Here is a 26736-nt window from a genome sequence, read left to right as displayed (position 1 = left end):
CACATGCCACATTTTGTACATAATTAAAGTTCATGATCTGTGACTCTACCAGACATGAAACAATTACCCATTTAATCAAGAATTGTGCTGGTTTCCATTGCTTTGTGCTTTAAGTTCATACCTCAATATTAAATAAGAGTAACTGTTGTTGCATTGCATCTAATAAACAGATTCTTAAAATATAACTTTGTACCCTCCTGCAAACAGAAAATAAGTATAGTTTGCACTTTTTTTATACAAGAAAGTTAAATAACCTTACATTCACAGACCAAACATACATAAAGACTGCAGTTGCTTCCAACAAGAATGGCAAACATTATAAATGATAATTTGGAAATCAGGTCAGTCACAGAAAGCTAGTGTACAAGCAGTTAGCTCAGCTTCAACGCAGTAGGTCCACCAAGCAGATGAGAGGCAGAATTTCCAAGTTTTACTTCAACTATGAAACTAGATATGTTACTCCTTCAATTTTGTCTTTTCTAGTTAGGTAACCATGATGCAAGCATTATATCACTGGTACTTAATTAGTGTCAAAAAGCCCAGAATATTACAATGTGGCAAGGTAATAGAAGAATAATTGTTGGCAGCAGCAAGGTATCAGAGCACATGTATATGAAACTTATTGTTGGCTTTTAATTAGATCTTGATGGGCTAAGCAAACAGCTGAGTCACATAGGAAGTCAACATACAATACATCAAAAGTACACCAAAAACCCAAAGTTTCAAGTATCTGCAAATGTCATTCCTTTATTTAGTAACCAATCACAAGTTACACTGGCAGTCGATTTTTTTGTATTTCATATGCAATGTAAAACAAACCTTGCGGTTTTATGCATGTACTAGTATCAAATATAACAAAAGCAGATGAAACTCCCACTCAATTTCAGAAAACATAAGCTTTTCTTCATAATCAGCAAGGAGGATATTATCCTTCATTTTGGGCAAGGCAAAGAGCTAACTCAGTATTCCAGTGTTAACAATGTCTGACTCAGAAACCAGGGGTTGTAAGTTTTGAGCCCAAGCTCTTCCAAACAAGAGCTGTCTCCATAGGATGACACATGCCCCCGATGGCACTTTGAATGAATATATAGTTATGGCCGATGTTAGAGTTTAGGACCTTTGACTTACGGAACTGGGTCTTGCGCGCGACACGTCGTCTTACTGTGTCACACATTCATGCGTAGATATATTAAAATCCAAGCATGAATGACAAAGATATGGACCGAACACGCCCATCAATGCACTTTCATGAAAAATGACCTTTAACGTCTAAGTGTGACCTTGACCTTTGAGCTACGGACCTGGGTCTTGCGCGCGACACGTCGTCTTACTGTGGTACACATTCATGCCAAGTTATTTGAAAATCCATCCATCGATGACATAGATATGGACCGGACACCCCCATCAATGCACTATCCTTTAATGTCTAAGTGTGACCTTGACCTTTGAGCTACGGATCTGGGTCTTGCGCGCGACACGTCGTCTTACTGTGGTACAAATTCATGCCAAGTTATTTGAAAATCCATCCATCGATGACAAAGATATGGACTGGACACGCCCATCAATGCACTATCCTTTAATGTCTAAGTGTGACCTTGACCTTTGAGCTACGGACCTGGGTCTTGCGCGCGACACATCGTCTTACTGTGGTACACATTCATGCCAAGTTATTTGAAAATCCATCCATCGATGACAAAGATATGGACCGGACACGCCCATCAATGCACTATCCTTTAACGTCTAAGTGTGACCTTGACCTTTGAGCTACGGACCTGGGTCTTGCGCGGGACACGTCATCTTACTGTGGTACACATTCATGCCAAGTTATTTGAAAATCCATCCATCGATGACAAAGATATGGACCGGACACAAAAATTGCGGACAGACTGACACACCGACAGACAGACGGTTCAAAAACTATATGCCTCCCTTCGGGGGCATAATAAAAATTACTAATATTGGGATAAGAGTCCCATGTATGAGTGTCTCACACCTGGCACTCTAAAGAACCAGGGAAGGTTCTGGAATTAGAGCGTCTTTTGTATGTTGCACTATCCTGCAACTAATATTACTAACAGTATTCTGGAGGAGCAGCCCAAACCGGTTACAGGCAACTATATATGAACTTACATACAAACAAGTTAGAACAGCTAGCTAACATTTAGATATCATTTAACATTTTTTTTAGCATCTCCAAACAATTTACATTTAAAACTGTTGTCAATTGGCTATATGTACTGAGAGTTTCATATTTTCTACAGAATTTTTAAACAGCAGTTTAAAACTGTCCTGTCTGCATATTGCAAGTGTAATTAAATCAGCCATGTAATTAAATCAGCTGATAATGATCAAATGCTTCATGTCCATGCATACCTTTCCCATTTTTATACCTCATCAATATTCAAACTATTGACTGAACAATAAAATTTACCAGCTAAGGTAAACATTTTTCATACTTGCAACAGTGCAATATAATGCACACCTACATAAATTTTAGCATTATGTAATAAAATAAATGCCACCTTCCTGTTATAAATTATAAATCAACATTATAAACTCACGCACACCTACATAAATTTTAGCATATGAAATTTTTAAAAATGCCGCCTTCCTGTTATAAATTATAGATACCAACATTTGTTTATACCTTTGAAAGAGAAAATCAACTGTCATGCTTATAAGTAACTGAAAACAATCAATAACGATATAAACACCTCCCATGAATTTTCCTTGTTTCTGTAGTGCATGTTTAAAACCTGTAAAATATAAATTTTATTTGATAAAGTATGCTCCATATAATTATGAAAATTATAATCACTTTATTTTATAAAAAACTTTAATTTCACCATGTTTCAAATGATGAACAAAGATAATGTAAAAGACAATAGAAACTTAACAATTTTATTTAATTTAAACTGTGTTTATTTAATGATGAAGATGTTGGAGAGTTTTTAAAGTAAATTATGTTAATTTGCACATCTTTTGCCCATTTCTTCACATTGACTTTCACAGCCCATAACAAAATGAAATTAGCATGGTACAATCTATTTAAAATTTGATTGAATAGATTTTAATCTAGAATGAATGTTTGAACAGTTTAAAAATTACATTATACATGGTGCTTTTTTCTTTTCCTATAGTCTGTTTCAAAATTGTTACCTGAATTTTAATCTACACTCCACTTTAAGTGTTCAGATAACTGATACCCTTTGGTTTGTTATCTTTATAAACTATTTATGATTTAAGGGTATATTGTTAAGGCCTGTCATCACCTCCTGTCCACTTTGAAGTGTTTGATAGTCTACTAAGGAGAATATCTCCAGGACAAACATACAGTAAAAGTCAAATATGAGACTCTACTAAAATTTTACAATAGGTCACTATCTTCAGACTTAGCTATCGGCCTAAATTTTGATAACAGGTAAACTATTACACTGAAATTCCAGATATGAAATTATGCCAAATCAGGGTATTTCAGGCAATATTGTGAAAATTAGATTAAACTGAATGGATTTAAAGCCCACAAAGCCCTTGCAAGAAGCTCCATTTTAGTTTATACTAATTTATCTTAGCTTAGCTGTGATGAAAGCTTAAGATTATCAGTCAGTTTTCTGGAAAAACTACCGGGTAGTACTGGTGGCATATAAAAAGGTGTGGTCGTCACCCTAGCAGGGCTCAAGTCCACCACCTTCTGGTTGAGTGGCTGACACCTTAACCACTGGACCATCGCTCCTCCTTTTTACTATCTATATTTCACTGAAGGTCTGTAAGAAACTGTGTAACTGCAAACAAAACTTAGACCATTTTTTAAACTGTCCTAAACATATCACAAGTAAGAATATAGGCCAATATCTTTTAACCGATATCTATTCTGCATTATTAGCATTACTGAAATTGATTGGATAGTTGAAGTGAATGTCAAACATACTTATCATATGAAAATGCATTATAACACAATGTCAAGTACATGTAGATGTAATCTTCTTAAATATAATAAATATGAATGGCCTGAAATGGTAATAGCAAGAGAAATTGCCGAGTTTCTCTAAAACATATTATATCAATGTTGTAACTGTCACACAGTAATATTCAAATAAAACGTGTGTAAGCTGAGTATTAAAGACATTTTATAATGCATCAACTTCGTCTCATGCAAAGGGGACTTATTTCTTTGTAGCTTGTGAAAATTTATGTCATATGCAAATAATTCAGAAGTACCCATTTGGAAAGGAGAAAACTGTTAAGAAAACCTAAGTAATGATATTCTGGATGACTTGAAGGAATCAACATCTGGGATAATTAACTATAGAAAAGTTACAGTAGTCAGTGGTCCATGTGTTGTGTCAGCCACTGGTTTATGAGATACAGATTCAAACCTCTATAAATGTACACAAAAGCTCCACCTAAAACAGTAGTAAGCTATGATTCAATTAGGCCAAAAAAATTTTTTTTTAGTTTCTCAGGTCCCGCCGCATACTATTTTGACCTGCCGCATCTAAATTTTTTTATCAGATTTGACCTTTGAGCTCAATTTGTGACCTTGACTTTTGACCTATAGACCTGGTTCATATGCTCTGCACATCGTCTCATTACCACCTACCTACATGCTAAGTCTGAAGTCAATACCTTGCATAGTTATTTAGTTATGCTCTGGGCACAAAATATGGTTGACAGTTATGTCCTTTCTAAGCTCAATTTATGACCTTGATCTTTGACCTAAAGAGCCAGTTCAGTCTCATCACCATCTACCTATAGGCCAAGATTAAAGTCAATACCTTATGATATTCTGATATATTCTAATGGTGTTAATATACTTTTTTGAACTTTTATAACTGAATTTTCATGAGTGTGACAGGCCTGCTTTTTACTCCTTTTTTATTTTTGGCTCCTCAAATTTTAACCGAGGCAACTGCCTCGGTTTGCCTCAGTGTGGCTACGGCGCTGAATTCATATATAGCCTAATCTATTTAAGTTTTTCTCAACTAATACTTGCAATTTAACCTACTCCAAGTATTTCATAAATATAGATGGAAAAAAATATCACATGATCATAACTCAAGTGCACAGCAATGAAACTTAATTCACATCTATTTCTGAAAGATCAAAATCAGTTTAATATTTTCCTAAAGGCTCCTTTTATTTACACAGCAGTATTTTAACAAACACAAAGTTCAGACATTAATCAAATGTAAATTATGTACAAATTCCTTTTGCACACAATGTGGCTTTTAATCTCGCCAATGTCCCACATTTGACTTGCAGTTTTATGTTCATGAATGAACATTTTGATAAATGTAAATAATACATGCATTTCGGTCTACCTTGCAAACTTTTCAAGGTAAAATGCTATAAAAACACAGCACTAAAATAAATAAAAAGAAAATTTGATATACAAAGTTGTTACAGAAAAACTCATTAACTAGGGTAATTAGCAAAAATTGGCATTCAGAATTTTACATAAAGCAACCTGCTTGACTAATCAAAGAAAATTGGGAAATATTAAGATCCCTAAAGCTTAATGAAGTAAAGCAATAATTGACACCACATAAAGATAACAATCTTCCATTGTAACTATAATCATTTATACATCTATATGTAATATACACAGAATTGCAACTGGTTATCTGACATAATTTATGATCTATGACTTCAGTGGGTTACTGTAATAATAACATTTACAGTTTTTTGAAAGGATACAGCTGGTTAGCAGTTGCTATGAAAACATTACAGTATTTACCCAATTGAAACCCCATGCAGGTATTTTAAAAATACCTGCATGACAGAAGATCATTAATTTATATATAATTTATTAACAGAGTACATATATATGAAGGATTTCATTCTTTATTTCTGTATGTGTCTGAGGTGTCAAAATTAAGAATATTTCAATTTTCACATAATTAAGTTAGCATAACTGAATCCATGAAATTTAAACATTAGATTTAAATGTTGTGAGCAACTACTGAACAAACTTCTGCAAATGTTCAAATATTCTTATGCAAAAAAGAATTTAGCTAGCTGTATGTACACATGCACAAAACTGTCAAAAGTTTTTTTTTCATTCTCTTACAATATTATGTAATGCAGGGATTTATATATTTAAATTGCTTGTGATAAAGACCTTGAAAGGGTCAAAATGAATTGAACATAAACTAACATTTTACACTAATGAAAATATGACACATATTGTTAGGTAAAATAGGCAGTTTATAAAGCTCATTAAAATCTATATTATAAATATTTGACATTTCGCATAATTATGACTCCTTATGACACAGCATAAATCGTTTTTTATGGTGCCCTTTTGACTTTTTATTAAACACTCTAATATAACGTTAATGAAAATTTTCTTTCATATACACAGTAACTGGCTTTTCGTGAAACAGCAAATGTTGAAAAGTTTTGAAATTTTGTAACAATACCAAGTCAGCTCAAATGTTTCACCCCCAATTAAACCCATTAAGAAAATTACTAGTTGCAAGACATTGTACCTTATCCCAAATGTTAAGGTGTTTACACCTCAAAACATAGATTCTTATCTAATGTCAAATTATTTTGCCATAAACCTGGCCTTCCTTTCACAGGATAATGACAAATATTTGAAACTTTTGAAAAGAGTCAAAACTCAACATGATATTTAAGTTTTACCATATGTGGTCAAGTAGAAAATCACCAATTTTGGACACTGATAAATTACAGGGCCACATCATAGGGACCCTTCTAATAAAGGTCTTGACAGGTCACTACACAGGTCTTTAAGGAGGGATAACATGAAGTGAAAGAAAAATGATATTTGTTTGAACATGAAGCAGAGACCATTTCATAAATCAAGAAGCAGAGACCATTTCATAAATCAAATTTTGTCAAAAAAGTGTTTTGCATTCTTGTACGATAATTTTATGAAAATTTTAGCAAAGATAAAGCAGCTGCCAAATCAAAGAGTAAACATAATTACATTACTGTCAATATTGCAAAATGTCATGAACTTTCATTGCCAGAGCCACAATGGGAGGTAATAACAAGAGCTGTCTAATGACAGCGCACTCGACTATTCGAAGAATTGATTGAAGAATGGGGTCAAAATATTTCCACGGATATTCAGACAAAAGAAATATATAGATTAGACAAACAATGTTCCTGTATTACTTTGATTTTGATAAGTCTTGCACTAAATGGCAATATATGAGGCAATTTCAAAGTCCAAAAAGGGCCATAATTCAGTCAAAATAGTTATGTACTCTTGCCTACAGATGGAAATCATAATGATAAACAAGTGTTCAAAGCCGTATGTCAAATAGTTTTGACAAAACATGGACTTGTCTGAAAACAGAACCAATTTCAAAGTCCAAAAAGGGCCATAATTCAGCCAAAATAGATGACAGAGTTATTTTCTCTTTCCTACAGATAGAGACTATTATACTAAACAAGTGATAAAAGTTTCAAAGCCATATGTCAAACACTTTACAAAAAAAATAAATTATAAATAAAAAAAAATATTAACCAAGATTTCTAAGCCGAAAGGGGCCATAATTCAGCCAAAATCCCTGATGGAGTTATGTACTCTTGCCTATAACTGGCCATGGTGATGGTAAACAAGTGTTGAAAGTTTCAAAGCTTTATCTTAAAAGACTTTGTCAAAATAGGAACTGGTACGAAAAACTTTACCATGATTTCTAAGTCAAAAAGGGCCATAATTCAGCCAAAATCCTTGATGGAGTTATGTGCTCCTGCCTTTAACTGGCCATGATGATGGTAAACAAGTGTTGAAAGTTTCAAAGCTTTATCTTAAAAGACTTTGTCAAAATATGTACTGGTACGAAAAACTTAACCATGATTTCTAAGTCAAAAGGGGCCATAATTCAGCCAAAATCTTTGATGGAGTTATGTACTCTTGCCTATAACTGGCCATGGTGATGGTAAACAAGTGTTGAAAGTTTCAAAGCTTTATCTTAAAAGACTTTGTCAAAATATGAACTGGTACGAAAAACTTAACCATGATTTCTAAGTAAAAAGGGGCCATAATTCAGCCAAAATCCTTGATGGAGTTAGTGCTCTTGCCTATAACTGGCCATGATGATGGTTAACAAGTGTTGAAAGTTTCAAAGCTTTATCTCAAAAGACTTTGTCAAAATGTGGACTGGTACGAAAAACTTAACCAAGGTGTGACGCCGACGCCGACACCAACGCTGTGGTGTGTAGGATAGCTCTACTTATTCTTCGAATAGTCGAGCTAAAAAACAATGGATTCAATAATATTTTCTTATATTTGAGTCAAAGATTCAAACCTCTTTCATATAAATGAGAAAACAAGAGGGCCAAGCATTTTCTTAGATTATGATATGACCTAGTTTTTGACCCTAGATGACCCATGTTCAAACTCAACCTAGATTTTATCAAGGCAATCATTCTGACCAAAATTCATGAAGATCAATTGAAAACTACAGCCTCTATCACATATACAAGTTTTTTCTTTGATTTGACCAAGTGACCTAGTTTTTGACCTCAGATGACCCATATTCAAATTCGACCTAGATTTCATTAAGACAATCATCCTGACCAAATTTCATAAAAATCAATTGAAAAAAAACAGTCTCTATCGCATACACAAGATTTTTCTTTAATTTGACCTAGTGACCTAGTTTTTGACCTCAGATAATCCATATTCAAACTCGACCTAGATTTCATCAAGGCAATCACTCTGAACAAATTTCATGAAGATCAATTGAAAACTACATCCTCTATTGCATACACAATGTTTTTCTTCGATTTGACCTAGTGACCTAGTTTTTGACCCCAGATGACCCATTTTCGAACTCGGCCTAGATTTTATCAAGGTAATCATTCTGGCTAAATTTCATGAAGATCAGTTGAAAAATACAGCCTCTATCGCATACACAAGGTTTTTCCTTGATTTGACCTAGTGACCTAGTTTTTAATCCCAGATGACCCATTTTCGAACTCGGCCTAGATTTCATCAAGGTTATCATTCTGACCAAAATTCATGAAGATCAATTGAAAAATACCGCCTCTATCGCATACACAAGGTTTTTCTTTGATTTGACCTAGTGACCTAGTTTTTGACCCAAGATGACCCATTTTTGAACTTGGCCTAGATTTCATCAAGGCAATCATTCTGACCAATATTCATGAAGATCAATTGAAAAATACAGCCTCTATCGCATACACAAGGTTTTTCTTTGATTTGACCTAGTGACCTAGTTTTTGACCCAAGATGACCCATTTTTGAACTAGGCCTAGATTTCATCAAGGCTATCATTCTGACCAATATTCATGAAGAATAATTGAAAAATACAGCCTCTATGGCATACACAAGGTTTTTCTTTGATTTGACCTAGTGACCTAGTTTTTGACCCCAGATGACCCATTTTCGAACTCGGCCTAGATTTCATCAAGGCAATCATTCTGACCAAAATTCATGAAGATCAATTGAACAAGAGCTGTCCGTAAGACAGCCAAGCTCGACTATTCGAAATATTGTCACAGAAGCAGGAAATTATTACCCAAAATGTTAAATATCAAAAGAGTTTTAAGTTCGAAAGGGGACATAATTTGACTAAAATACATATCAGAGTTATGGGACTTGATGTTATCAACTAGTTTTATAACCCGAAGAAACATGTTAAGTTTCAATTCAATATCTGCATTAGTTTTGGGGATAGTAACTTGCATGTTAAACTTTAACCAGAATTTTCTAAGTCCAAAAGGGGGCATAATTTGCTCAAAATACATGTTAAGAGTTATGGAACTTGACCCAGTGAGGTTGGTAATTGACCTTGAAAAAGAATAAATAAGTTTCAAAGCTATATGCCTTTTGGTAATAGCTGTATGTACTTGCACGCAAAACTTTAACCAGGATTTTCTAAGTCCAAAAGGGGGCTAATTTGCCCAAAATACATGTCAGAGTTATGGGACTTGGTGCTATCAACTAGTTTTATAACCCCGAAGACATATGTGAAGTTTCAATTTAATATCTGTAGTAGTTTTGGAGATAGTTACTTGCATGTAAAACTTTAACCAGAATTTTCTAAGTCCAAAAGGGGGTATAATTTGCCCAAAATACGTGTCAGAGTTATGGGACTTGACCCATGAGGTAGGTAATTGACCTAGAAAAGAAAAAATAAGTTTCAAATCTATATGCCTTTTAGTAATAGCTGTATGTACTTGCACGCAAAACTTTAACCAGAATTTTCTAAGTCCAAAAGGGGGCATAATTTGGCCAAAATACATGTCAGAGTTATGGGGCTTGACCCAGTGAGGAAGGTAATTGATCTAGAAAAAGAAAAAATAAGTTTCAAATCTATATGCCTTTTAGTAATAGCTGTATGTACTTCCACGCAAAACTTTAACCAGAATTTTCTAAGTCCAAAAGGGGGCATAATTTGGCCAAAATGAAGGTCAGAGTTATGGGACTTGGTGCTATCAACTAGTTTTATAACCCCAAAGACACATGTGAAGTTTCAATTCAATATCTGCATTAGTTTTGGAGATAGTAACTTGCATGTAAAACTTTAACCAGAATTTTCTAAGTCCAAAAGGGGGCATAATTTGCTCAAAATACATGTCAGAGTTATGGGACTTGACCCAGTGAGGTAAGTAATTGATCTAGAAAAAGAAAAAATAAGTTTCAAATCTATATGCCTTTTAGTAATAGCTGTATGTACTTGCACGCAAAACTTTAACCAGAATTTTCTAAGTCCAAAAGGGGGCATAATTTGGCCAAAATGAAGGTCAGAGTTATGGGACTTGGTGCTATCAACTAGTTTTATAACCCCGAAGACACATGTGAAGTTTCAATTCAATATCTGCATTAGTTTTGGAGATAGTAACTTGCATGTAAAACTTTAACCAAAATTTTCTAAGTCCAAAAGGGGGCATAATTTGCTCAAAATACATGTCAGAGTTATGGGACTTGACCCAGAGAGGTAGGTAATTGACCTAGAAAAAGAATAAATAAGTTTCAAAGCTATATGCCTTTAAATGATAGCTGTATGTACTTGCATGCAAAAACTTAACCAAGGTGTGACGCCGACGCCGACGCCGACGCCGACGCCAGGGTGAGTAGAATAGCTAGACTATTCTTCGAATAGTCGAGCTAAAAATACAGCCTCTATCGCATACACAAGGTTTTTCTTTGATTTGACCTAGTGACCTAGTTTTTGATCCGAGATGACCCATTTTCGAACTCGGCCTAGATTTCATCAAGGTTATCATTCTGACCAATATTCATGAAGATTAATTGAAAAATACAGCCTCTATCGCATACACAAGGTTTTTCTTTGATTTGACCTAGTGACCTAGTTTTTGACCAGAGATGACCCATTTTCAAACTCGGCCTAGATTTCATCAAGGTTATCATTCTGACCAATATTCATGAAGATTAATTGAAAAATACAGCCTCTATCGCATACACAAGCTAAATGTTGACAGATGACGGACGACAGACGACAGACGACGGACGACAGACGCCGGACATTGAGCGATCAGAAAAACTCACCTGAGCATTGCTCAGGTGAGCTAACAATTATCCAAAATTGGACATAAAAAGAAATTAATTTATAATTTTATGTTCATAAAAATGTGGCAGCCACATTATATACAAAGTTACTCTGACCCTTTAAGGAAATCACACAAGCTCTTGAACTAATCTATTCTAACACTGAGTTAACTTTTAACCAATTTAAAAGTCATTTTACTTTTACAGAAATACCCTAGAGAGGACATTAATTGATATGTCGAAAACTAGAATGTGTCTGTAGGAGGCATGGTCTGCCCCTACTGGTACATCTGTCATAAATAAGGGGCAATAATTCAAATGTTTGCAGTCTTAAGGGGGTATAGCCTCAACAAACATTTTATATAAAGGATTCATTATTCTAGGCCATATACTTTTTGAGCTATGAGCATCAAACAAAAAATCCACTATTTTGGCTATTTCAAGGGCCATAACTCTGTAATTAGCGCTAAAATTGCCAGAAGAATGCCAAGTGTGCAAGGTCTCACCATGTTAAAGACTCATGCAAGGTTTCATGAATTTACATAAAATACTTAGGCACTTCATTAGGTGAAAATGTGCATTTTGACTCTGGAAATAGGGGGCGGAGGCAGACGAAAAATAGGAGGTGCGCAAGTTCATATCATGATTAAGACTTGTGCAAGGTTTCATCAATTTATATCAAATACTTTTTGAGCTAGGCGCATCACAAGGTAAAAATGTGCATTTTTTACTATTTCAGGGGCCATTACTCTGGAAATAGGGGGTGTGGACCCAGAAGAAAAATAGGAGGTGCGCAAGTTCATATCATGATAAAGACTCATGCAAGGTTTCATCAATTTATATGAAATACTTTTTGAGCTAAGCGTGTCACAAACTTTTTTTCAGATGGATGCACAGACAAGACCAAATCTATATGCCCCTCCACTGAGTGGTGGGGGCACAAAAATCACTGCCTGATTTATATGCAAGTATGAAGAGTTGCAGAACAGAAAAGCACGCAAAATTACTAATTTACAAAATTCGCATGGAGATTCAACAATGTAAATATATTATACAAATATACAGCAAGTATGGCCTTTTAATGACTATAATAAAATCATGAAAGAAAAAAAAAAAGACTTCTTAAATGCCTTCACAATAAAATATTCTGTTAGCATACCTGTGATACTATTACAATTAAATAATATCTAAGCTGACAAAATAAATTATATCCTGAAAAATTATGAAAATATCTATCTTGCATAATCATCTTAATTACCTAGGCACTTACATTTAACTATGTAACTTATTACTTCCTACTGAAATAACATTTCTGATTGGTTTTAAGTGTTTTTTTTTGCAATAAAAAATCTTTCATTATTTTCAAACTAAGTTATTACAACTTAGTAACAAGGCAGTCTGAAAGACAGCTAAATCCCCCGCCACTGCTATGGATAGTGAAAGGGTAAAACCTTTGATTTTAGCTGTGACCTTGACCTTGAACTGACATGGCTGACTCATGAATTCTGCACAACGTCTTGATGAGGTGATCATTTGACCAAAGTTACATGGAAATCCTTCAAGGGGTTTAGGAGATACAGAGCTGAAACCTTTGACCTTCAGTTGTGACCTTGACCTTCAGTTGACATGGCTGACTCATGAGTTCTTGATGAGGTGATCATTTGACCCAAGTTTGATGAAAATCCTTCAAGGGGTTAAGGAGATACAGAGTGGACACCAAATGGAAGGCTCAAACCTTCGACCCTTAGTTGTGACCTTGACCTTGAGCTGGCATGGTTGACTCATAATTTCTGCACATCGTTCTGATGAGGTAATCATTTGACCCAAGTTTTATAAAATTCCTTCAAGGGGTTTAGGAGATATAGAGCGAACACGAAATGGAAGGCTCAAACCTTTGACCTTCAGTTGTGACCTTGACCTTGAGCCGACATGGCTGACTTATAAGTTCTGCACATCATCTTGATGAGGTGATCGTTTGACCCAAGTTTGATGAAAATCCTTCAAGGGGTTTAGGAGATATAGAGCGGACACAAAATGGAAGGTTCAACCTTTGACCCTAAGTTGTGACCTTGACCTTGAGCCGGCATGACTGACTCATGGGTTCTGCACATCGTCTTGATGAGGTGATCATTTGACCCAAGTTTTATAAAATTCCTTCAAGGGGTTTAAGAGATATAGAGCGGACACAAAATGGAAGGCTCAAACCTTTGACCTTGAGTTGTGACCTTGACCTTGAGCCGGCATGGCTGACTCATGGGTTCTGCACATCGTCTTGATGAGGTGATCATTTGACCCAAGTTTTATAAAATTCCTTCAAGGGGTTTAGGAGATACAGAGCGGACACAAAATGGCAGGCTCAAACCTTTGACCTTGAGTTGTGACCTTGACCTTGAACCGACAAGGCTGTCTCATGGGTTCTGCACATCGTCTTGATGAGGTGATCATTTGACCCAAGTTTCATGAAAATCCTTCAAGGGGTTTAGGAGATATGGACCGGACACGATTTTGTTACGGACGGAAGGACGGAAGGACGGACGGAAAGACGGACGGAAGGACGGACAGACGGACGGAAGGACGGACGGAAGGATGGACGCAGACCATTCCTATAATCCCTCCGCCACGGCGGGGGATTAAATAACTACTGTACAGCAGATCTTCTTTACCAGAGTTTTTTTTACACATGTGGTTGTTACAAGTTTGCAAAGATGATACAAATCAGCTAAAATTACATACAAGTTGCCCAAATAGAGAAAACATATAAGAGATCCATCCAAGGCTGCTACAGACCAAGTCTGGTCTATCAAGTTAATGAGAAAAAGTTGTTTAACCTTTATCATGCTGAACACGATTGATTCTGCCTTTGCGACCAGTGCAGATCAAGATCAGCCTGCACATTTGTGCAGTCTGATCATGATGTACACTGTTAGTCATTCAGTCAGACACCTTTGAACAGAGAATGATGCTGTCCAAATATGAAAGATAGACAAGTTCATTAAAGAAATTTAGCGGGAAAAGAGTTAAAGAGCCCTGGCAGCCCCTACCTTCAGTCAAGCAGAAACATATCAATAAAATTTAGAAGGGTCCATTCAAGGATGATTCAGACCAAGTTTAGAGAAGACCTTCGAGAAGAACTTGCTCGAGGGTTTTTCTATTTTTTGCTCTCAGACCAAGTTTAGAGAAGACCTTCGAGAAGAACTTGCTCGAGGGTTTTTCTATTTTTAGCTCTAGTAGATTTAAATGTGACTCAGATAACTTCAATGTAATTATTACAATGTAACCTCTGCGAGTGAAATGCAAAGGAATTTAAAAAAAAAAGCTCAAATTTTTGTTTAACAGAATTTTTCATCTGAGAAAAAAACAACAGTAACAAACAACAGTTTACTCCAAATATTACCAGCCTGTAACAGCCCAGGTAATTCAAGGTAAAGTTTAATTGATCTTTAAAGATGAAAGTAGGTCTTTAAAAAAGACTTTAATGTCAAGCCATGACAGGTGGTTGTATTTTATGTGAAAGTAATTATTCAACTTTTGGTTTCAGAATCCCATCCATCATCTTACACAGGCAAGTAGCCTATCTGATCAAGTTCTTGATTTATGTTCCTATTGATTTCAAATATTTTACCTATCTTTATAAATCATGTAACATGATTCAATTAGGGATATTGTTACTTTTAACAGCTACATTTTATCAACAAAATAATTATCCACCTCTGATTGAAATTTAAGGCGACCACATGACCTGTTAGAATGTAGTTGACTTAGATAAATGTTTTCACCACAGGGAGATTATCCCCAAAATTGGTAAAATGAGAAAAGTTTATTCAGATTTTTTTCACTGTACACTGTTGGTATAAATCTGAATAAAACCAAATGAAATTCATTATAATACAACTATTAGCTTTAAATTACAGCCACTATTCAAACAGGAGAAATTTATTCACCAGACACAATAATTATCACAAAGGGTAACCTTAGTCCTGGTTATGCGAAATATGTTATTTTTTCTGTCATATTTAAAGCATTAAATACTTTTATATCATTACACCTCTGGCATACTGCGTAAGTTTTATAACATAAAAAAATGTGCTGATTCAGTTAATTCAGTTGAGAAGAAAATATTTCTTGTTGACTGTGAAAAGATTTGTGCAACTTTGTGGACAAACTGCATATTTTTTATCAGACATTGGAGAAGCATTGACTGACTGTAAAGACAAACTGATTCCAATATAACCCACTCCTCAACTGTTTGATGAATGCAGTTCTCTTTTGAGCATGGCTAAAATTTAATGTTTGCGACGATGGGATCGATATAACAATATTTACCAGTCCAAGATCCAGTGTAATAGTAACGTAGTTATATTCCCAACCATTGCTTATGGAAGGACTTTGCCACCAGCGATTACTACCATCGATAGCATTCCCAATTGGATGTGCTGCTCCAATCTCCTCTAATCTTCCTGCTCCAGCATGTGCATTACAATAGTCACAATGGCTAATCTGTGGCATGAGATCAACATGCTCGACAAGTTTGCAGAAATATTCTGCGCGATCCTCCCCACATGTTGCATTTGCAGTGATGCGTGCTCTGGTAGCAAGGTTTAGGATGTATGGAAATAAACCCTGATTCTGCTCAGCTGTGGAAATTGAAAAAATATTTAATTAATAAAGGGTGCACGTTTCACAGCATACCAGTTTTTTGAAAATTCTTCAAATACTAGATAATACAATTAATTAAGACATTGTTAAAAGCCACACACATAAATTTAGGCAATACTGCATAACTTTCATAAGAATTTTAATATAAGCATTTTACAAAAGATACATTTTAAAGCAACTATAGACAAACACACAAACTTAAATGAATATGAATACTGGTATGTTTTAATAAGAAAAATGTTAGCAAAAATAACCAATGAGTATACAATGTACTTTTTCACAAGGGGTTAGCAAAAATACATAAGCATCCAATTTCATAAAATTAATGGTTAGTAATTGGCCTTAAAGAATGTACAGTTATCAGGTAGCCAGATAATTAATATATTCTTTCAGTCCTAACTTCTGTGGTCAAAGATCAGTGTCAAATCTTTAAGTGTTTTGTGGTTAATGTATGTGGTCAGACACCTTTGGCTGAAGTATCCTACACCTGATCTGTCAAACAGCCTGTGTGACTTTGCACCTCTGTTGCTATGATAAAGTACCTCCTGTTTGCTTGTAAATGACCCATCTCCAAACAATAACAGACCCTGCCCTCCACAAACTGTTTTCTTTTAGAAACTTAATAGGCAAACTTGTATTCCAATACAGGTAATAAGTGAGAGTCAATTTTAGAAAAGTAGAGTGAATGAGTGTTTCATCTCTAATCAGCATAAAATTCAGATATTCAAAGAATTAAATTAAACTGAAATAATAATATTACTTGTGCTCAGATAAGAACAGTATTAAACATAACATTGTATGGTGCTAATTGTATTAAATGAAACAATTAAATTAACATGCAAGTGGTTTATGTTGTAACTGATATTTGAACAAATTAATGCAAATTAAAATTTAAACAACAATGCCCATCAGCTTACCAAGAAATGCCTCGAGTTCATCTACAGATCATAACAGTTTTAATATATATTTTTTCCATCAGAAACTACAAGTACAAGTCACTGCTAGGTAAATTCAATTAAAGATTAGAAACTATTCACTCTTTATGCATTATGTTCATCTGACATTTTCCAAAAAAATCTTTTCGTAAAGCTATCATGCTTAAATGGTTTTTAAGGACTTAAATGAAAGTTGGAGCCTTTAAGATTTTTTTTCCAGTTTTTCTATTCAGCAAATATGCTGTGTTCTTGTTTTTCTAAATATATACACTATTGCAAAGAACTTAATAATGAGAACATGCAAATTTACCTAGCTGTGAATACCCACTTTTTGACAAAGCCTCTAAGTAAATATAGCTTCAGTACACTTTTTGAGGCAATATCAATTATAAAGAAACACATTGATTGCTCCAGGTCACAAGAAGCAGCGCAAAATGCTCAAGATATCCAGGTTTGAACAAACCAAAAAGTAAAAAGACAAGAGATCACAGAGTGATCTTGGCGCCCACCAATGTGCCATTTTTGAGTGTTCCAAATTTCAAGACTTACTGACTAGCTCAAGGTCAAATTTCATTTCCGTACACAACACTTTGCATGTGGTCCAAATTTGAAAGCTGTAGCTTGAGAAATGTGAAAGTAGGTCACTAGATCAATTTCAAGGACGAAATGTAAAAGTAGGTCACTAGGTCAAAATCAAGGTCAAATTACACTTCAGAACACAAATTTATGCATGTGGTCCAAATTTAAAGCCTGTATCTTCAAAAATGTGGAAGTAGGTCACTAGGTCAATGTCAAGGTCAAAGTTTGTTTCGGTACACAATCCTATGCATGTGGTCTAAATTTGAAGCCTGTAGCTACAGAAATGTGAAAGTAGGTCACTAGGTCAATCTTAAGGTCAAAGTTCATTTCGGTACACAAAACTATGCATGTGGTCCAAATTTGAAGGCTGTAGCTCGAGAAATGTGAAAGTAGGTCACTAGGTCAAAATCAAGGTCAAATTTTATTTCAGAACACAGAACTATGCATGTGTTCCAAATTTGAAGCCTGTACCATCAAAAATGTGAAAGTAGGTCACTAGGTCAATGTAAAGGTCAAAGTTTGTTTCGGTACACAAAACTATGCATGTGGTCCAAATTTGAAGGCTGTAGCTTGAGAAATGTGAAAGTAGGTCAGTAGGTCAAAATCAAGGTCAAATTCCAATTCAGAACACAAAACTATGCATGTGGTCCAAATTTGAAGCCTGTACCTTCAAAAATGTGAAAGTAGGTCACTAGGTCAAAGTTTTTTTCAGTGCACAAAACTATGCAAGTGGTCCAAATTTGAAGGCTGTAGCTACAGAAATGTGAAAGTAGGTCACTAGGTCAAAATCAAGGTCAACTCATGTCAAGGTTCATCTTGCCACTCAAAACCATACATGTGGTCCAAATTTGAATGTTGTAGGTTATTGACAAGAAGATTTTAAAATCTTTTCCCTATATAAGTCTATATGAACCATGTGACCCCCCAGGGCGGGGCCATATTTGACCCTAGGGGGACAATTTGAACAAACTTGGTAGAGAACCACTAGATGATGCTACATTACAAATGCCAAAGCCCTAGGCTTTGTGCTTTGGACAAGAAGATTTTCAACGTTTTTCCCTATGTAAGTCTATGTAAACCATGTGACCCCCGGGGCAGAGCCATATTTGACCCTAGGGGGATAATTTGAACAATCTTAGTAGAAGACCACTAGATGATGTCATATACAAAATATCAAAGCCCTAGGCCCTGTGGTTTTGAACAAGAGGTTTTTCAAAGTTTTTCACTATATAAGTCTATATAAACCCTGTGACCCCCGGGGCGGGGCCATATTAGACCCCAAGGAAATATTTTGAATCATCTTGGTAGAGGACCACTAGATGATGCTTCATACCAAATATCAAAGCCCTAGGCTCTGTGGTTTTGGACAAGAAGATTTTCAAAGTTTTTCCCTATATAAATCTATGTAAATTATAGAAATAAACAAAGGGCCATAACTTACTAAACAAGAGCTGTCGGAGGACAGCAACGCTCGACTATTCAACAGCCTTGTCGACTGAATGAATACGAAAGTCGAAAAAGGGGCATAATTTAAAAAAAGCAAAATAGGGTTATGGAACCTGCATAGTGCTTATCAGCTCATGACAGTGGACAAGTGTGTGAAGTTTCAATCCATTCCCATTAGAGGGTACTGAGATACCAGCTTACATATAAGAATTTAACCCAAAACTCCTAAGTTTAAAAAGGTGCATAATTTTCTAAAATGCAAAGTTGAGTTATTGACCCTTTGCACTGCATGTCATATCATGACAGTGAACAAGTGTGTGAAGTTTCAATCCTTTCCCATTAATGGATACTGAGATACCAGCTTACATACAAAACCTTAACCAAAAAATTCTAAGTCGAAAAATGGGCATAATTTTGTAAAAAAGCAAAATAGAGTTATGGAACCTGCTTTGTGCATGTCAGATCATGACAGTGAACAAGTGTGTGAAGTTTCAATCCATTCCAATTAGTGAGTACTGAGATACTAGCTTACATACAAAACCTTAACCAAAAAATTATAAGTCGAAAAAGGGGCATAATTTTGTAAAAAAGCAAAATAGAGTTATGGACCTGTGCAATGTAAGTCAGTTTATCACAGTGAATAAGTGTGTGAAGTTTCAATCCATTCCCACAAGTGGTTACTGAGATACCAGCTTACATACAAAACCTTAACCAAAAACTTCTAAGTCAAAAAAGGGGCATTATTTTGTAAAAAAGCAAAATAGAGTTATGGGACCTGTGCAATGTAAGTCAGTTTTTCACAGTGAATAAGTGTTTGAAGTTTCAATCCATTCCCACATGTGGTTGCTGAGATACCAGCTTACATACAAAACTTAACCAAATCGGGACGCGGACGCGGACGCAGACGCCGACGCCGACGCATGGGCGAGTCCAATAGCTCTACTATTCTATGAATAGTCGAGCTAAAAATTGTTGAACCAGTCTGGTTTTTAGGGGGACACAACTAGGGTACCAATACATCATTCTGACAAAGTTTGGTCAAAATCCCCCAGGTAGTTTCTGAGGAGATGCGATAACGAGAAATTGTTAACGGACGGAAGGACGGACGGACGGACGGAAGGACGACGGACCACGGACGCAGAGTGATTTGAATAGCCCACCATCTGATGATGGTGGGCTAAAAATGGCCGCAGACTAGTCGAGCCTGCAATATAACAGCCAAGGCTTGACAATTCACTCGTCCACTTGTAAATACCACCAGAAATCGGTTCAAGGGCGAGTGGAACTTGCTGCATAGGACAAGTGTGATTTTTAATCAACAATATATAATAAATCCAATTAAAGTGGAGCCAGATAAAAGATCTAAAAGAAAGTTGATATGTTGTTCTCTATTCTAAAATCTGTCCTGCTCTGCTCTGTTACAGTATTGCATTATGATCACACAAGCTAGACACTCAACAGCCCAGAACAAGATAACAGTATGTAACGTTTTTTACGGTCTTTAAAAAAGACATTTACTGTAAAAATCTTTTTTCCTCAGTGAATTCCAGGTAAACTACAAACCGTAGCAGGATGAGTGAAAATTCTTAATAGCTCGTCTTGCAAGGAAAGTTGCTTTTAAAGAATCTGTCAAGGCCTGCCAGCAAGCAGCGTTCATTGAATGCATAAAGCTGTAAATATTGTCTAATCCTATGATCTATACAACAAGAGCTGTCTCCGTAGGATGACACATGCCCCCAATGGCACTTTGAATGAATAGTTATGGCCAATGTTAGAGTTTAGGACCTTTGACCTACGGAGCTGGGTCTTGCGTGGGACACATCGTCTTACTGTGTCACACATTCATGCATAGTTATTTTAAAATCCATGCATGAATGACAAAGATAAGGACCGGACATGCCCATCAATGCAATTTCATGAAAAATGATCTTTAACGTCTAAGTGTGACCTTGACCTTTGAGCTACGGACCTGGGTCTTGCGCACTGCACGTCATCTTACTGTGGTACACATTCATGCCAAGTTATTTGAAAATCCATCCATCGATGACAAAGATATGGACCGGACACGCCCATCAATGCACTATCCTTTAACGTCTAAGTGTGACCTTGACCTTTGAGCTACGGACCTGGGTCTTGCGCACTGCACGTCGTCTTACTGTGGTACACATTCATGCCAAGTTATTTGAAAATCCATCCATCGATGACAAAGATATGGACCGGACACGAAAATTGCGGACAGACCGACAGACAGACAGACGGTTCAAAAACTATATGCCTCCCTTCGGGGGCATAAAAAAAGTTCAAAATTGGTAATTACAACTACTTCAAAAAGGCTAAATACATTTCAGTTTTAAATATGGGGTTATTTTGATGTTTATTTAGCAAACAGGAACAACAACTGTCTGACAACCACCAGGCTTGCATTCCAGTTGGGTCAGTATAACTTCCTTCTCAACAGGATCCAATTACCATTTACCTTTGAAATAATCTTTACCTCAACAAGCAGGTAATAAAAAGTTTGTGTGCAGCATTATCATCTGATAACACCTGGGTATTGCAGACTTACAAGATACACCAGACTCTTGTAATACCACTACAGGTTTCCACTTAAGTTGTTCCTTAATATTCAACATGTCAGTTTGAATTATAATTAACTAAGTCTTGAGCAGAACCATTTGATGAAGTAATTATAAAAATCTTGGTGCAAAGCTATTGAAAACTCATTGTAGATAGGAAACTGCTAATGCTGCAAGTTCTGTAACCTTAAGACTTAAAATAATAATTCCACTGAAATAGCCTGATCATTAATTAAGTAAGTACCTTGCGCATAATTATGAAAACTTAAAAGGCTAAGGTGCAGTATGATGCATCTGTAAAACAAAAATCTGAACTCCTAACAGGAGTTAGAAAAAAATATAGCTACTTAAATGAATGAAAATTTCATTTATTAAATATCAAAAACAAACTTACTACTTAAAATGTTTTAACTTTGAAAGATTTTCTTGAACTTACCCTGAGTTTTAACTTTAACATTTATGCCCCGTATAACTCTAGATCCAGTTTTACACCTGTATTTTCCGCTGTCAGACTTTCGAATGCTTTCTATATGCAAATTGTAATATCCATTTGCATGGTCCCCACTTAATGAAATCCTTGACCTTTGGTCTGCCGAAAGGTCAAGACTAACTGTGAGGCCCCGCGTATACTGTTGGAATCCTTGTGGTCCCTGCCATACTATTGGTAATCTCCTTGACGGCTTTGGGCAGGTCAAGGTCACAGGTTCTCCCTCATTTACCTCTAAACCTGAAATCAGAAATGTACAAGAAAATGAGGAATAAAATCAATGTTGGATGATCTGTATGTACACTGTATTAAAAAGTGCAAGGAATCTTTTTTTCCACCTGAAAAAAGCAACAATTTATTAAAACACTAGTAGGGCTGTGGATCGTCAGACAAGTGGCGATCCGAGCCTATCCGTGAGTCGGGGCTGACGATTAACAGATCGAACCTAGAATCACCAGCAACAACTAATATAATGATGCAAAAATGCAAGCCTGTTATTTTTGTACTTCTTTCTTTATGGAATCTAAACTTTGCAGTTCTCATAGTGCTCAGTTAAATAGTTTAAATTTGACCTATGTTTAATGTTTTGCTCATTAATTAAAGACAGGTTTCGCTGGTGGACTTGTTCGGCCATTCTTGCAGATGAAGGATATGACGTCGGTCATTAATATCACAATATTTAGTAACAGTTCCGCATTTTTTGATAAGAAAATTTTATTTGTTTGACAGAAATTTCGTATATAACTTTTTACTGAACTTAATTACTTAAATGATAAATGTTTATTCACTGTTTTGACAGATTTCATATTAATTTTAGTTTGAATATAAGACCAATGCTAACTCTACCTAAGACATTTGTTTACATGCGGTTTAGAATCTAACAATGCGTAATCGTCTAAGATGTGCAAGAAAATTTATTGTAGACATTTAATGTGGCTTTTATTTAGGTTTATTGATAGAATTTTACATATTGCATGTATTAATGAAAAAGATCGCGATCCAACGATCTTGACAATGACGAATATCCGTACTCGAACTTTTGGTCAAACTCGTGGATATCCAAGTACTTGGATACTCGTTACAGCCCTATAAAACACGTCACTGCATGAAAAGCCTGGAAATAGGGATCAACACAAACATGTTTGTATATAGCTTTCTAAAGGTTCCATGTCAAGCTGCAACACCTAACAAGAGGTATGGGATGGTAAAGAATTTCTGCTCTCGTATCCTGCCCTGTATAAATTCATTCATTTCCAAAGTCTATTTTTGACTTTTGTACAAAACTTGCTGACTAAGCAAAAGTACACATAATAATTATGTAGAGACTGACCTACTTGCAGCACTTTCTTTCATAAACAAATCTTAGGAAGATTAATGGCAATAGTTTAATTTCACTTATTTTAATATATATATGCAAAATTTGATATCAAAGGAAGGACAAAGTAAACAAACATTTTTTAAATTAACCTAAAAGCTTCAAATCTGACTTTAATGCATGATCCTGTGTTAAATCTTTACAAGGTCTGTTTAAATGTAAATGACATGAATTTTTAACAAAGAAACACCTGCTTTTACATCAAGTCTGTTTGTTTTCTATCTAAAAGTTGAATAAATCAGTGATAAGGCTAAAATTACCTTCTCTCTAACCCTATAGTACCATAAATTACCTTACAATTCAAACAATCCAACAATTTTCTTATTAAGGTAAGTTGAGAATTTGTACACAGGTATACTAAAACACTGAAACCTTCACTACAATCATTTTCTAAAACCATGTTGTAAAGTGTTAATAATAAAGAATATATTCTTGCATATCAACCAAACCACCCCACTCTGATCACCATCCCTGGTACAAAAGGTATAAAAGGTAAAATTACACTAAAGCTGCCTGAGTCCCACACTGCAAACAGAAAGCGAAGTGCAAAGATATAGAACAAAGGTTGCTTCAAATATCAATCAACAAGTACATTAGAAGGATGGGATGGGAGGGGAAAGGGTAAGAAAACGAGGGAGACATAAAGAAAGTAGGAAAGGAGAGGCATAAAAAAAGGTTGAGTTGACAGGAAGAAACACTACCAACATACAGAAAGCTTACTGAAAATAGAGGCACTGTCTTTGAACTGTCCCAGTCAGTAACCCATATAAAGGCTAGAGGAGGTATGCCAAAAACATTAAGTTAATAATAAACCAGAGACTGTTCAAGAAAAACGTATGCCACCCATCACAAAACCAAGTGCCACAAATTAAGGGCCATAACTACAAGGAAAATCACAGAACATAAGATTCCAACTAAATATACAACTAGGCTTGGCAGTGAAAACTTCTGTAAAGTTTTTTGGAATTCAAACCAGTGGAATAAGAGAAGTAAACTGGGGAAATTTGACTACAAATAGAAAAGAAACAAACATTTAATTTTGAGTTTCTCTAAACAGAAATGTCAGATGTTGCATATTTCCGTTTAAACAGTAGGATTTTCTTAATCATGTACCATTTTATTTAGACCCCTATCGTAAATCTGCAAATTTGCTTACATGTGACATGATGTCTGTTTTCAACATTATAATTTTTGACTCGGCTTATTATATATTCAGAGCCTTTTCCATCGTCATGTTATTGAGGTGTGAAACGACTAATATAGCTCTCAAAACTTTTGATAGCATACTTTATTAAAACATTTAATTGCATGTTCAGCAATTTTCTTGGTATGGGGTATATCCATCTATGCTTTATGAATCACCCATACTTGTAATGAAGATTGATCAAGAGGTGTAGTTGATGATGATCCAGGCAATGACAGACACACAGCCATTACAATGGCTGACCAGCATATGGTTTGCCCCCCCCCCCCCCCCCCAATTTTTCACCCTAAAAACTGATTTTTCTCAGAAAAAAAAAAAGATAAAGGGGAAAAAGCCAGTTTGAAAAATCATTTAATAGATGTACTGATATGGATTTGATGTGATGCATAATTGTAACTAAAGGGAAAGAATGTGTTTTTTTTTTGTTTGTAAGAAAATTTTCAGGGAAAATCTGGGTAAGTTTAGCTGGCTGCCTGCCCCTCTCAGCAACAACTAAAAGACTACAAATTTGTCAGTGGAAAAAAGCATAATTTATAAAATGATAAACTGATCCGAATATAATACAGGTGTTTAACATTCTTTACTTTTTGCTTCATGTGACTATTCACCACTAAAGCAATATAAAATTTGGTTTGTCTCTTTTTGGTAAAGAATTCATTTCTCAAGCTGCAACTTGTCACAATATGATATATTTATACAGTATTTCATTAGGAATGGATTATCATTAAACCAAACAGTTGCAGCTCCATGGGATCATAAATATATTTTCTTGTTGGTGATAGATGTTAACAGGTGCCTGGCATATACCAACTGTGCTGGTCAAGGAAGTTGCCCATCACACCAGATGCTGTATCTGCATGGCCCATCATGTTATAGTAACCATACTTCATTTATAGATTTGCCAAATGAAATACTATGAAATCATAAATATTTGACGGAGACCAAGTTCATGGATTTTTAGATCAGACTTGTGTTTTATAAACATATTTCTTCTCTCATGTAGCTACAATGTGATTATTTTAAAAACAATAAATAAGGCCCAATGTTTTAGCTAAACAGGTAAAGCAAATATTGATTACAGGCTGGGCCAAGAGTTTCATTGAGGTTATAATTGTAAAAAAAAACTATTCAAATGGAGAATATGTAAGCACCCCTTTCAATGTTGAACAAGAACATTGATTATCAGAGCTATAAAGTAAGATATTAAAAAAAGAACAGATTCCATAAAATTTTCTACTATGGTGTAAAATATTCAAATCAATGACAACTGTATTCTATTTCATATGCAGAACTATTCTACTTCATATGCAGAACTACGTGTGTCTTTGGGTCGTATTACGTGGATAGACTGTATGCAGTGGACCTTCAACTGTATGAGAGAACCATTAGAAACATATCAAAAATAGGAATACTGCAAGAAGAAATTGATATATTTTTTTCTGTAACAAAAATGTGGCAGCCAACCGGAACGATCATTTCATATCATTTTTCTTCTGCATCAGATACTTGGTAAAAACAAACATTGGCATATAAAATAGGTTCAGTGACCATTGTAACTATTGCCTGGTCAAAATATAATTACAAAGCTGCAGTTTTAAGTTTAATTTAGGGTTTTGTTACCTCCCTTTTATGCATGAAGTTATCTGACTTTTAAAACAAAACTGCTTTCCTGACACTCAACATACTTAAATATAGAATTTATAACAACTTAATTTCTTTGGGGAAAAGAAATGCAGAATTGGACTGTTTTCTACTATATACACGCATTTCTTAAGATCAGTTTAATAAATTCAGAATGACTCATTTTACTTGTATAAAATATGTGACGTGGGTAAGTCCATGTCTTCCCCCAATAGCAATTTTAAGTAATTTACTGCAGACCTATTTGCACCACTTGTCAGCTCTTTATAAATCCTAAGTTCATTCACAATTTTTCTGCTGATCATGCAGATAAACAGCTTAC

At 35.3% G+C, this 26736-nt stretch overlaps 1 protein-coding gene across 4 annotated transcripts in view; it reads right to left on the bottom strand.

The window, feature by feature from the left end:
- Positions 1-26736, bottom strand: part of LOC123525101 (laminin subunit alpha-2-like) — a 121890-nt gene that overhangs the window by 74215 nt on the left and 20939 nt on the right. For all 4 annotated transcript variants that reach the window (XM_045303846.2, XM_053538172.1, XM_053538173.1 and 1 more), the window contains exons 2-3: positions 22144-22434; positions 15839-16149 (exon numbers count right to left, since the gene is read on the bottom strand). In XM_045303846.2, the coding sequence (XP_045159781.2) occupies positions 15839-16149; positions 22144-22434 (602 nt within the window). The remainder of the gene's footprint in view (positions 1-15838; positions 16150-22143; positions 22435-26736) is intronic.

Source organism: Mercenaria mercenaria, chromosome 3 (genome assembly GCF_021730395.1).
Source record: "Mercenaria mercenaria strain notata chromosome 3, MADL_Memer_1, whole genome shotgun sequence".
Classification (NCBI taxonomy): Eukaryota; Metazoa; Mollusca; class Bivalvia; order Venerida; family Veneridae; genus Mercenaria; species Mercenaria mercenaria.
Note: the sequence above shows the minus strand (reverse complement) of the source record. Positions and strands in the feature narration are given on the sequence as shown.